General features: G+C 46.4%; 1 protein-coding gene across 12 annotated transcripts; it reads left to right on the top strand.

The window, feature by feature from the left end:
- The first annotated feature begins 226 nt into the window (after positions 1 to 226).
- On the top strand, positions 227 to 12,127 carry LOC100740734 (alpha-1,6-mannosyl-glycoprotein 2-beta-N-acetylglucosaminyltransferase). 12 transcript variants are annotated; one of them, XM_012381680.3, is made up of 10 exons: positions 945 to 1,307; positions 3,987 to 4,199; positions 5,679 to 5,727; positions 6,035 to 6,064; positions 6,776 to 6,959; positions 7,146 to 7,571; positions 8,650 to 8,959; positions 9,963 to 10,322; positions 10,775 to 11,025; positions 11,234 to 12,127. In XM_012381680.3, the coding sequence occupies exons 4-10, from the start codon at positions 6,058 to 6,060 to the stop codon at positions 11,460 to 11,462; spliced, it is 1,767 nt and encodes a 588-aa protein (XP_012237103.1). In that variant the 5' UTR covers positions 945 to 1,307; positions 3,987 to 4,199; positions 5,679 to 5,727; positions 6,035 to 6,057; the 3' UTR covers positions 11,463 to 12,127. The 12 variants fall into 12 exon arrangements, with proteins under 12 accessions (XP_024221190.1, XP_012237103.1, XP_012237107.1 ...); XM_024365424.2 differs by lacking the exon at positions 945 to 1,307 and adding an exon at positions 1,349 to 3,354 and having other exon boundaries at positions 11,135 to 11,234; XM_033319046.1 differs by lacking the exon at positions 945 to 1,307 and adding an exon at positions 1,354 to 3,354 and having other exon boundaries at positions 5,679 to 5,791.

The following is a 12,127-nucleotide window of genomic DNA, read 5'->3' as shown; positions in this document are numbered from 1 at the left end:
CAATGTTACGATATTTATTTATACAATATTTATTTTGATTTAAAGGAAATTCTACGTGTTCAAGAAGAAGAGCAATTAAAATCGTGACGCTTCAGTCCTAATGTTTAAACTAATAAAAAGAACCGAAGAGAATATCCATCCAACGAATCTTTGTTACCAAAACTACTCGATCGTCTCTCAGCCTGTTCGGATAAACCAGCTTCTATCGTGTAATACAAAACAGTTTATAGGAATGACGAAAGTCGAGGCTACCGTTACGCAAGCTCTGCCGATCTTCCATAATTATTATTTATTTAGAATGCGCGACATAGAGACGCGATTCAGGCACACGCGCATTCGCAAATTCCTCAGACGATTCTCTACTTAATCGACATTCCGGATATCGTCGAGGATCGATCGCCTTCTTGATATTTCGTCACGACGCGCGTCGACTTTGACGCTCTACGCTGTGTCCATCAGATACTCGCGACGCTATCTTCGACTAAACGATCCAATCGCTGTTAACGTAATTCATCGAATCCGCCAAATATTTGTCGTACAGAGCCTGGAGTAAGTCGTGCGACTCGACGATCGAGGATGGAAGGACACGGTAACAGCGGTAACGCGGTAGCGACGTGACCAGGAAGGAATACCAAGAAGCTCGTGGAAATCGGAAGGAAGAGAAAGCAGAGATCGTAGATGCGAGTGGCTCCGCCGCGAGAAAAGCGAGCAAGAGCGTTTTACCCGTGGAGAAAGGATAAACGTGGGTCGTAGTTTATCGACGTAGGCGTCTATGCGCGAGAGAGCAGTGGCGCCGGAGCGACGAAGTCCGTTGTCGTCGAGGGATGGCAGGACGGAAAAGATCGATCGGCTGTGGCTAGAAATCGCAACCCCGTGTGGACGTGGCCGCGTGGAACGAGGGCGACGGTGTAAAGCGGTGGTGCAGACGGGAAGGAAAGGCAAAGCGTAGGGTGGGTGGGGTCGCGATCGCGCGGCCGCGCGCTCGCTCTCCTCTTCTAGGAAGTCGATGCGATCGCAGTTTCGAGCGAAAGTCGCGCGAACGGTGACGGGAATCTACGCGAAGGAAAGAAAGGAAGGACGAAAGGAAGGAAGGAAGACGCGAGAAAAAGGGAAATTAGAGTGGTGCGTGGAAACAAAACGAATACTGCGACGGATCGCGATGACTCGCCGCTGGTTCTCCCGCCTCGCTTTTCTCGCGATCTATCCTGACAGGCTCGTCGATACGTGATCGGTTGGAACGCGAGTCTCGTGCGGTCGTGAGATTTATACGCCGATCCTGGGGCAACTTTTCCAGACGGTGGACCTACGTAAGTAGAAGAAAATAGGAGGCAACGTAGGATGCCGGCAAGCGTGCTAATACGCTCAAGAAAGCGACATTTCCCCTTTGCGGACGATGGCTGCCGACCTCAAGCTCGTGCCCGAGCCCGAGCTTTTGTCCCGGACCTGCCACTCTGATCGATATTTCGCCAACCCCGCTGCTTTTCTCTCTCTCCCTTGGTTTCTCCTCCTCCTCTCTCTCCTTCTCGCTTTCCTTTTCTACGTGTATATGCGCGTAAGCGCGCATAAAACCCCTTCCATTCTCTTTGTTTCTGCACGAGGTTTCGCGTCATTCGCCACCCTTTCTGGCTTTGCCGACCTTCTATCCGGCCAATTGCCTACTCTACTTACTCTCTATCCGCCCTGTAACACCGTCGTTTCACGAGCCGCTATGTCGTTCTCGCCGTTCCGTTTCACGCTTTTCCATACTTCGCGCCTTTTCATCCTCCTTTCCTACCATTACCTGTATTCTTCTTCTCCGCACGTGCGCCTCCCTCCGTCCGTGTAATAAGAAAAACGACGGCAGTTAAGAAACTGCACGGCAGCGCGAGAAACAGAGTTTTCCGGTTTACCTTGAAAGCGACGCGTGACCGTCTCGAGTTCAGTCGTTTGCATTTGCGCGTCGAGCGAATTAACCGTCGCAGGAAACGTAACGGAGCGTGCGGGCGTGTTCGTTAGCGGCTCGCGTATCTTCGTTCTCTGGCGCGCGTATATACCCTGCACGCGAGCGTTCGCGTATCGTGATTTTTTTGCCAACCACGCGACAGTGAACGAGACGACGACGATAGTCGTCTGGCGGATGAGCCAGCGACCACGGGAACGCTCGATCTCGCCGAGGGTAAAAAGTGGCGGAAAGTGGCAGAATCTCGACGGTGGCTGGAGCGTCGAGCTGTCGGACGTGCACGAGGCTTCGACCTTCGTTTCGAGATTCCAATCCGAAAAGACGAATACAGGAGGAACGCGAAAGGGAGAAAGAGAAGCGCGAGAGACGGAATGGGATGGAGAGGCGAAACGCGGCAGCAAAGGGGAGAGACCGCGTTGCAGAGGTGAGACGTCCGAGACGATAGGCAGGGACGAAAACAGAGACGCGATGGAAGCAAACGCGAAGGGGCGAAAAGAAAACGGCAAGGTTCGAGCGTTTTATCGCTGCGCTGCTTCTGTGTCGAGTGTCCTACCGCTTTCCTCTTTCCCCCTTTGCGTCATTTCGCTGCTTCGCAAGAAGAGGATATCGCTGTTAACTTACCTCACGGATATCCGCATTGTTTCGCGTCAACCAGCCAACTCAGCTGACCTACATCGGCCAGGCACCAGGCAAAATGGGATATCGAGCCACTCGATGCTCATCTACGGAAAACTACTCGTCTTCCCTACAGGGAGACCCAGGTGCCTAGCGTCGTATTCGTGTTCGCTCGTCGTCACTGTCGTGGTCGTAGTCGTGGTTGAAAGTACTCTTTCGTCCTAACACGGTTCGATATTCGACGCAACGTCCACGCTACGACGGAACTTTTCGCTCGTTTTCCTATATTTCTTGTTGGCACACGTGGATCGAACTCGGATTCAAAAAGAGAAAATTGACTCAGCCGAGCTCGTGTCTCGCTCGCCGTAGCGGCATATTCGAGGACGAACTCGATATTTATGTATCGCTAGAGACGCGCGCAGCTCTAGAGAACTTCGATCTACGATCGACGATCCATGCAACTGATTAACAGTCGAGCAATGCGATTCGTCGTTGCATTTACGAAGGCACTTGGGTGCACCTCCTCTTTCTCCTCCTTCGATCGCGTTAAATATATTCGATCTGACGTCGAGCACGATCAAAGTTATCGGAATAACACGACGACAGTGTCCGAGGGCATAGAAGAGCGCAGCCAAATACAATGGAAAGTGCGTGTTGCTGCTTTACGTCGCGTTATAACGTTGCGCTTTAATAGTTGGAATCGTTTCAGTCGCGTAACTAAATCACAAGGCACGCCGATTAGACGATAATCTATGGTAATCGTCGATCAAGGCCGATCGCATAAGCTGCCCAGACATTCGGTACGTTTTTGATTGGCATCATTCACTGTTAATGCAACTAACTCGCTGCCCCTGCCCCTCTCGCACCTTCCACTTCTCTTTCTTCTCTTCCTCGTTTTCCATCTCCTTCTCCATCGAGCCTCCTTCCTCCTCTGTGTTCCTTCTCCTTCTCCACTTCCTCCTTCGCACTCCCCTTCCAACTTTCTATAAGTCCGCGTGCCGTACTAAAAATAAAGTTAATGCCGAAGCATCGTCTTTCGTATGCGCCGCCACGAAAAGAAGAAAAAGCGGCAGAAAGAAATTGTCGACGGGTCGGCCGAACACGAGAAAACGCGTTCTCCTCTGTTACTTCCATGACGTTCGGTGAAACGGATCGCGAACCGGTGTCGATCGCCGGAAGCAACCGATACGCGAACATTCGAAGCGAAGGAAGAAGAAGAAGTAGAAGAGGGAAGAGAAGCGAAGGAAGAGAAAAAAGACGGAAGGTCGAATAGGGATACTCGAGTAACTCGATTAAGAGATTCGTGCGTTCGAAACGCCATTAGTTTTTTTCCTCTTGTTATTACTGTTATTGCTATTATTACTCTTATTATTATTATTATTATTATCGTTATTATTATATAGCAATTGATAATAATTGGAATTGACAACAGGTATAGCTGTCAAGCGACGAACAACCAAGTTGACGATACGATACCGCCAGATTGGTCCAAGTGTGCTCGATATCTCTGCGAATTATAGCTTTTCCACGCAGAGACGCGTGTATCGGGAATACGTGGTGTATGAGATAAGCGAACAGGATTAAAATGCAGGAAGAAAGACAGGAAGATACGCGACACGGCACGCTCCTATAAATATGTAATAGGGTAGGTGGATGTTATTTGTTTCTTCGTCAAAAATAGATATTCCATTCTAATAGGTATTAGAGTTAGCATTCTAATAGACGTTTGAATAGATATTCTCGACCGTGAAACGAACGAATGGAAACTGAGCGAGGTCGCTGCGGCAAATACACGTTTTCGGACGAACACCCTCTTTGGAAAAGCGGATGAGATCGAAGCCTTCTCTTCTTTCGCTATCGGATAAAGGAGCTGAAAGAGGGACGAGGAAAGTTTTGGGCTCGTACACGACGGTATATGATACGAGAATAGAAGAACAATACCGAACGCGCGAGGAGAGAGCGATGCCTTCCCCGTATTATTTAAGGAAATCGCGAACGACTTCGGGAAATTCTTCGGTTGTTTCCACCTTATTGCCTCTCGTTCCAAGAATTTCTGGCCGATACAGCGCGCGATATAATATTCAAGAGCGATAGAAATACGCGTAACGATATATCAAGACAGCGGCTGACAGAACGATAAGAGAGAACCGTACGGACTGAGCGATGTTATAACAGTGGCGCGAATAAAACCACTCTTTCCTATGTTTTGTCTTCGTAGGAAGAGTCGCCAGTCCGACGACTGGATGCGCGAAATTAGTATCACGATATCTTATCTCACGGGAGTCGCTGCATAAAGGTTTCTATGCGTCATTAAATATCCATTATACGCGTCATACCACGATAGACGTATGAACTATTCAGAAGCTGTATCGATCGACTCGCGTGAATTCGAAAACGTCGGAGAGAAACGTCGATGATGTTGCAAACGCACGCTGTTTTTTAAGTTTACTCTCCTATCGTTTCTGTCCATTTTTCGATAAACGAGCTGGCCCAAGTAAATCTTTTCCTGTTCACGGCATCGAATACCGAATATCGATGAGAAATAAAGTCGAACGGTTCGGCTTGCGAGGGACTCGGCGTACGAAGAAGAAAGCAAAGCCTCGATCTCGTTCGATTCTCCAAAGAGGATCTTCGTTCGAGAACGCGTATGTCACGCGAGAAGATATTTTTAACGAAGAAACGAACGATCGACATCCAGCTATTATACCAAATAAGTGCGTATCGCGTGTTCTACGTTTTACTCTCGGACGCGTATCTCCGCGTGTATCGCGATACACGTATCTCCGTGTGAAAGAAGATCTGTTAAACCGTAATTTCCAGTGACCGATAGCAACTGAGATTCCAACGCTAATCGTTCACGCCCCCTGACACGATTTCTTTTTTTTTTCCTTTGGGCGGGCCGACATACGCCTACCGACAGCTCGAACGACGAATGGACAAATTCATCCCTTCGTATCGTGGTTCTCGCGATCGTAGTCGTGGTTGTTGTCGTGGTTGTTGTCGTGGTCGTAGCCGCGGTCGAAATCGCGATCTCGGCGAAATACGAGAAGAGATACAAGTATAAATATATGCAAGAGATGCTACTCGTTTTTATCAGCGCTCGTATTCGTTTCTTTTTTCGCAGATTTCGTCGAAATGAGGGACCATCCGTCGCGCCTTTTCTCTGATACGAGGTAAGACGGTGATTTACCTCCTATCAAATACAGTGGCTACGAAAAGTATTCGAACCCTATTTATGTACGCACTAATTAATTTTACTTTATTTTCAATGCTAATTAATTAGCTCGAAATTCTTACATTCGTCGTATCGTTTAACGATGTTCTTGCACGATTGTCGCCGATTTTTATGCAATTTCTCTTATTCTCTGTTAGAGTAACTAAAGAAATGGAACTCGCATACAAATTTATTTCGCTCGTTAAATGATACAACAGACGTGAGAAACGACGATTTAGTCTGTTAACTGTGTTATACTGTTGCAGAACGGACGCGTAGAAATGCCAGAATGAGAGGTAAGAGAGACTATCCTATTCTTCGTCGAATACAAGAAAAAATATGAGTACCATCGCCGGTTCGAAGATCATCCTGCCGCTCTGATTGATTAGTGATAAGAGCATTTAAATTTGTTCGAAGTAACGTCGTATTAATGATTCGAATTAGAATCTATTAGCTTTTTATGCGATCAACAGATCGACGGTTCGTTGGACGTTTAATAATAATATTTATCGATATAAACTGCTATTTACTACGTTTGCCGCTTATTACATCGATCTTACGATTACTATTTGCATACGATTTACATTAAACTGCTTGCATTGGATCTTGTTTACCGTGATTTATCATTCGGATACTAAGGATATCGAAGCCGAAGAGCTTATTACACAAAGTACTTGCACGAGATTTAACGATCGCAAATGTCAAATTTATCATCGCGTACCTTTGCAACGAACTCGGAAATCTGACGTTTAAAAATCAATCTAATATCCGTTTTACATTTTTAATGATAAGAATAAGAAGAAAACGTTATATGCCATTGCACATAGCCAATTGCCGATGATTCCAACGAGTAAAACCTTTGCAATTTAACGTATATTCGTAACTTTGCGATTAAACGTGTCGTCAAGGATAAGCGAATTTTCAAATATTGTTAAACGATAGTACACGCATGCTGCTTCGTTAACGCCGTTGATCAGCGAGACTGCGGAATAACACGGTACTTGCAGGAGTGGCGGTTCTTGGAACGGTGAGATCGGCACGCGGAACTTTCCTGAGGATGCTCGTCTTCGTCTTCCTGGTGACGTTCCTCTGGCTTCAATTTCACGTGATCAGCCTGACCGGCCGAGATTCCTCTGGACAGGCCTCGTCGAACGAGACGCTGTTCTCCCTCGTACCGCAAGAATTACATAGGTAAATCAGGCCGTGCAAATACGCCTTTTCACCATTTTCAAGAAAAATCCTCGTCGCCAGTACGTGCGATAATACGTACGAAAATAATAAAAAAGCAAAAAGACAAACGAGAGAAAAACAAAGATAAGTAAGACGTTGTTTGGCAAAGAGGGATAAAGAAAGAAAGAAAAAGAGTTGTTCTTCCAGGTTTCTGAAAGATCGTCGAAATGGTTCTTCCTCGACGTTAACGAACGCGAGCACGGAAACGTTAACCGAGTTCGAAATAGCGGAGATTCGTCGAAACATAGAAAGGGCGAACGCCGAGCAAAGAGTGTACAACGAAGAGTCTTTCGGTCCTTTGGCTAACGACGCTCCCATAATAGTGATTCAAGTGCACACACGGCTCACCTACCTCAGACACCTGATCGTGTCGTTGGCTCAAGCGAAAGGGATCGAGCAAACCCTTCTGGTCTTTAGCCACGACGTTTGGCATCCGGACATCAACTATCTCGTGCAAAGTGTCGACTTCTGTCGTGTCATGCAAATATTTTACCCTCACAGCATACAGACTCATCCTCGAACGTTTCCCGGCGAAGATCCGAACGATTGCCCTCGAAACATTCGCAAAGAACAGTGAGTAATCCTCTTGTTTATCGAATGCGTCGACCGTAGTGTTCTTAAGGCGGGATTTTTAACGAGCGTTGGATTATGGGGGACCATTGTGCGATCGCTATCTGGTATATAACGGACTGAAACAGTTTTTGATCGGATAAATCGTTCGCTTTATATTCCAAGAAATTTGGGAAAGAACTTAGAGCAGTTTAAAGAGTATAGCAAAATGTTTACCTGATTGCAAACTTTTACATATTATTGCTGCATGCGGTAGACGCGTTTGTACCGATGCAACGAAGAAACGTGCTTCTGTTTTCTTAGTAGTAATTTTCGAACGCTCGTGTGCCTGTTAGAATAAAGGAGAGAATTGTAAATGGAAACAACGCAATGAGGTCGTAAAATAAAGCGCTAAGAGTCACTAACTGTCGTCGCTACATTCTCTATGCACGCACCTGCGTCAGGTTCTTGTAGGTCAGGTGCGTCAGGTTCTTGTAGGTCAGGTGCGTCAGCTTCTTTAGATCAGTTTCTATCTTCCTTTACAAGGAAATAATTACTTCACTTATCCGTTAAATTTCGTTCTATAATTACAGATAGCTTTTTTAACGTAGCGTAATAGTTTGTCTATATTGTAACAATCGCTGATCGTTTGAAACTGAACGAGGGAGAACAAAGACAACGAGGGAATAAAAATTACGAAACTTCAGTTTTCGCGAATATTTCGAGTATGTAATACTATAGATACAAAGGGTAGAATTTAAAATTAGAATTAAAATACAAATTTCGCGGTCTGGCACTTATAGAAAATCCTGTCTTTGTCTACCTCGAGCACGATCCTCGACGAACCTACACGCTCTCGCTCAAAGACGTTAGGACGTCTCCTTCTTTTGACAAAATTTTGCGTTAATCGGTGCAGATTATGAATTTCAAATTGCTGTAAAATCGTTAATATATCAGTAACGCGTAATTTATTATTATTCATAATGAATTTTTAATCTTTTCCAATTTTGAGCCAATATAATAAGAACTGTCCCAAGACCTTTGAGCGATGGTGTACGTTTTCTTCCGCACATGTTCGCCGCTATAACTCGCAACTCCACAGAGCTCTGAATCTCGGCTGCATCAACGCGAAGCATCCGGACCTCTACGGACACTACAGAGAAGCCAAATTCACGCAGACGAAGCATCACTGGTGGTGGAAAGCGAACCGCGTGTTCGATCAATTATCGATCACGAGAAATCACACCGGCATAGTTCTTTTCCTCGAGGAAGATCACTACGTCGCCGAAGATTTCCTACACGTTCTCCGACTGATGGAACGTACCTGTAAACATAGCTGCAAAAGATGCAACGTCCTGTCCCTGGGCACCTATCTCAAAACCTACAATTATTTTGCCGATTTCAGTCGAAAGGTGAGAGATTCACACGCGTCGCACTAATCGCTCCGATCGCTCTAACCGCTCTGATCGCTCTAATTGCTCAAATCGTTCTAACCACTCTAATCGCTTTACTCGTTCGGTGCGCGAACTCGACACCTCCTTCCCTAACCAGACATGCAATCGAAAAATCGTGCTTCGCGAACCGTTAGCTTGCGCGATCTCTTACTTGCTTCGACGATCCATATTCCTCGCTACTCGATCGCTGTGATCTCTCGTTTCAACTGATTTCTCGCTCGATTCGAAGGCCACAGGTGAAGAACGCATATAAGCGACACTGTCTGCTTTTCGTGGAATCATTTCAAAATTCAACTCACAGTCGACTAATATCACGTGCAAGTTAGCTCTGCATTTGATCATAGGATCAGATGGATACGCGTTGCTGCTATTATCTTGAGAATTTGAAAGATTTCTCGCGAGGCATTATCATCCACTTTCGGAACGCTTACGTATCTTCGAATCCATCAGGTTATTCCCTTCTTTAACAGTTTCATATTTAAAATAATTTTGTTCAGTCATCAAGATGACATACAAAGCAGAAAATCAACAAACATTAAACGTACAATATTTTCCCGCGTGGCCTCTGTTTCATTCTATTGTGTTAGTTGTTTGACTTAACAGCTGCACTCTCTCTCTCTCTCTCTCTCTCTGTCTCTTCCTCTCTTCGCTCTCCTCTTTCCTCCGCTCTCCTCTTCTTACCGCCGCGTTTGCGACAAGTCGTGCTTATTATTAAGAGACAAAGAAGGGAAGGAGAGTTAGCTAAGAGTAGGGACAGATAAAAGGAACGAAGGAACGAAAAGTTAGGGCGCGAGAGGTAGGCAAATTCGAGTCGATCCGAGTAAATAAAGAATGTGTCGCGAGACCGCGTAAGAATCGTTGGACGATGGGTGCATACCGAATTATCGTCGTATCGAATCATCAGCTCGATTTCAGTATGAATATCTGTGTGTCGATGTTTCACGCACGCCTCGTCCGTTAGTTCCTTGGCGTCAACAGCGCCCTGCAAAAGGAGCTACTGCGTGGATTAAAAAGATGGGAAACATCGACGAGGCAACAGTCGGCTAAAGCCGAAGACGTCATCGGTACCAGTGACAACGGAAGAATCAACGGAATCCCAAGCAGCAGCAGCAGCAGCAGCAACAACAGCGGCAGTGGGAGCAGCAGCACCGGCAGTAGCAGCAATAGTACTCCTACTGGGGCGAGCAACAGCAAAAACAGCAGCGTTAGCAACACTGGCGCTGCCGCCATCCTACCAATCGCACGCAACTCACAGATCGTGCAATCTGCCTCCGCATGGGCTTTCCAACTCCTACCCGAACTCTACAATCATTATCAAAAGGTTGCCGACATCTTTCGACGACCCTCGTTATGCGTGCAATTCTCTCCATCCTTCCCCCTATCTCTACGAAGTCGGGCGCGCACGTGCGCACGCACGCGTTATTTTCTCCGATTTTCCCGAAATTTGATCGTCCTGCGATAGATTCGCGATCGACGATTTAACACGCCATTGCGCATGATGCTAATGCAAGCTTCGAGTAATCGTTCAGGGTACACTCGTAAATCTGAGAAAAGAATGCTCGAAGTTGTTAGACAGCGATTAACGAGCTCTATGTATACAATAAGTGGCGTTGTACGAGATTTCTGTTGTATACGTAATACACAGTAGCATGCACGCGCGTGCGCGCACGCGCTCACGCGCACCGATCGTCCCGCGATCTTCCTATTTCGTTTTATCCTCGCTACGATACTGTAGTTGCATCTTAAGAACCGCGCTCGTGATATTTCATTCAGGCTGAAGTGATTCCTTGGATCTCGAGCAAACACAACATGGGCATGGCGTTTAATCGCGTCACTTGGAACAAATTGAGAAAGTGCGCCGCCCAGTTCTGCTCGTACGACGATTACAATTGGGACTGGAGTCTTCAACATATCGCGCAAACCTGTATGCCACCGAGCAAAGGACCCGGAATCGCGCCTCGTACAGAATCCGGTTTAATCACGATGATGATGCGGGCGCCCAGAGTTTTTCACATCGGAGAATGGTGAGTCGGAATAATTCTTTCTTTCCTACTCTCCTTTTTGCCTCCTCCTTTAAACTTATGCCTCCTTTATGCCTCCTATCGTATTCCAACGGATACCTAACGATTATAGGAAATATATCACCTCTGTCTTTCCACACGTCGTATCTCCCTGTAGCGAAATACTTTTATGATCGTTAAATCGATGATGTATGAATGTTACCAATACCAGCGGAGTCCATCACAAGAAAACCAATTGCGAATCGACCGCTGTGATAGCAAAGGTTCAAAACGTCCTAAAGGCTGCCCGAGACCATCTTTTTCCTACTCAACTGACGCTTACTGTAGCTGGCACTGCGAAAAAGACGAAGCTCAGGAAGGGCAACGGCGGATGGGGCGACACACGGGATCATCGGCTTTGTTGGAACATTACCGTTTATCCGGATCTCGTTTTACCTTGAGACCAAACTCTCGAACGAACGACATCGAAATATCCTTTCGATTTCTTCTTTTTTCTTCGCAAACCCTTCTCTATTTCTCTACCTGCCTCGTTCTTTGTCCCGTTGTCCAAAAAGTCGCATCCCGCTCAGCCCGTTTCGTTCCCGCCTCGTCCTGACTCATCCAGTTTCGTCTCTCGTGGAAGATGCTCGTTTAACAAGTTCCTTCGCGTCGACGAATTATTGTATCGATCCCACGGTCTGCTATCAGATCGCGCGGCATCCCTAGCGGCGTACTTATCTTTATATTCGTGCTAAACCTAGCAACCGATTCAGTCGGCGGAAGCACATTTCGCGCTTAGCGACTCAGCTCCTTAACGAATTTGCGTCTCGACCGGTCGCCGAAGTCCCAGAGAAACACGCTTATCACGTATTCTAGTCATCGTACCCAATGATGATTAACGATAAATGGGTAACAAAAACAAATGGTCGTTGTCTGTCTATAAATTGCTTCCAGTAAGGTAGCGAACAACGTTAGACTGACGATACTCCCCGCTCGAGACGACCCAGACTTTTGAACTTGGAGTGACTCCGAGAGCGAACCAAAGCCATCCACGAGTCGCGAAATTTACATAGGATACGTTTTATATTTGTAACGAGAATCAACGAAAATAAACGAATCGACCGAT

Source organism: Bombus impatiens, unplaced genomic scaffold (assembly GCF_000188095.3).
Source record: "Bombus impatiens unplaced genomic scaffold, BIMP_2.2 scf_0135, whole genome shotgun sequence".
Taxonomy (NCBI): Eukaryota; Metazoa; Arthropoda; class Insecta; order Hymenoptera; family Apidae; genus Bombus; species Bombus impatiens.
This window is presented reverse-complemented; position numbering and strand designations above follow the sequence as displayed.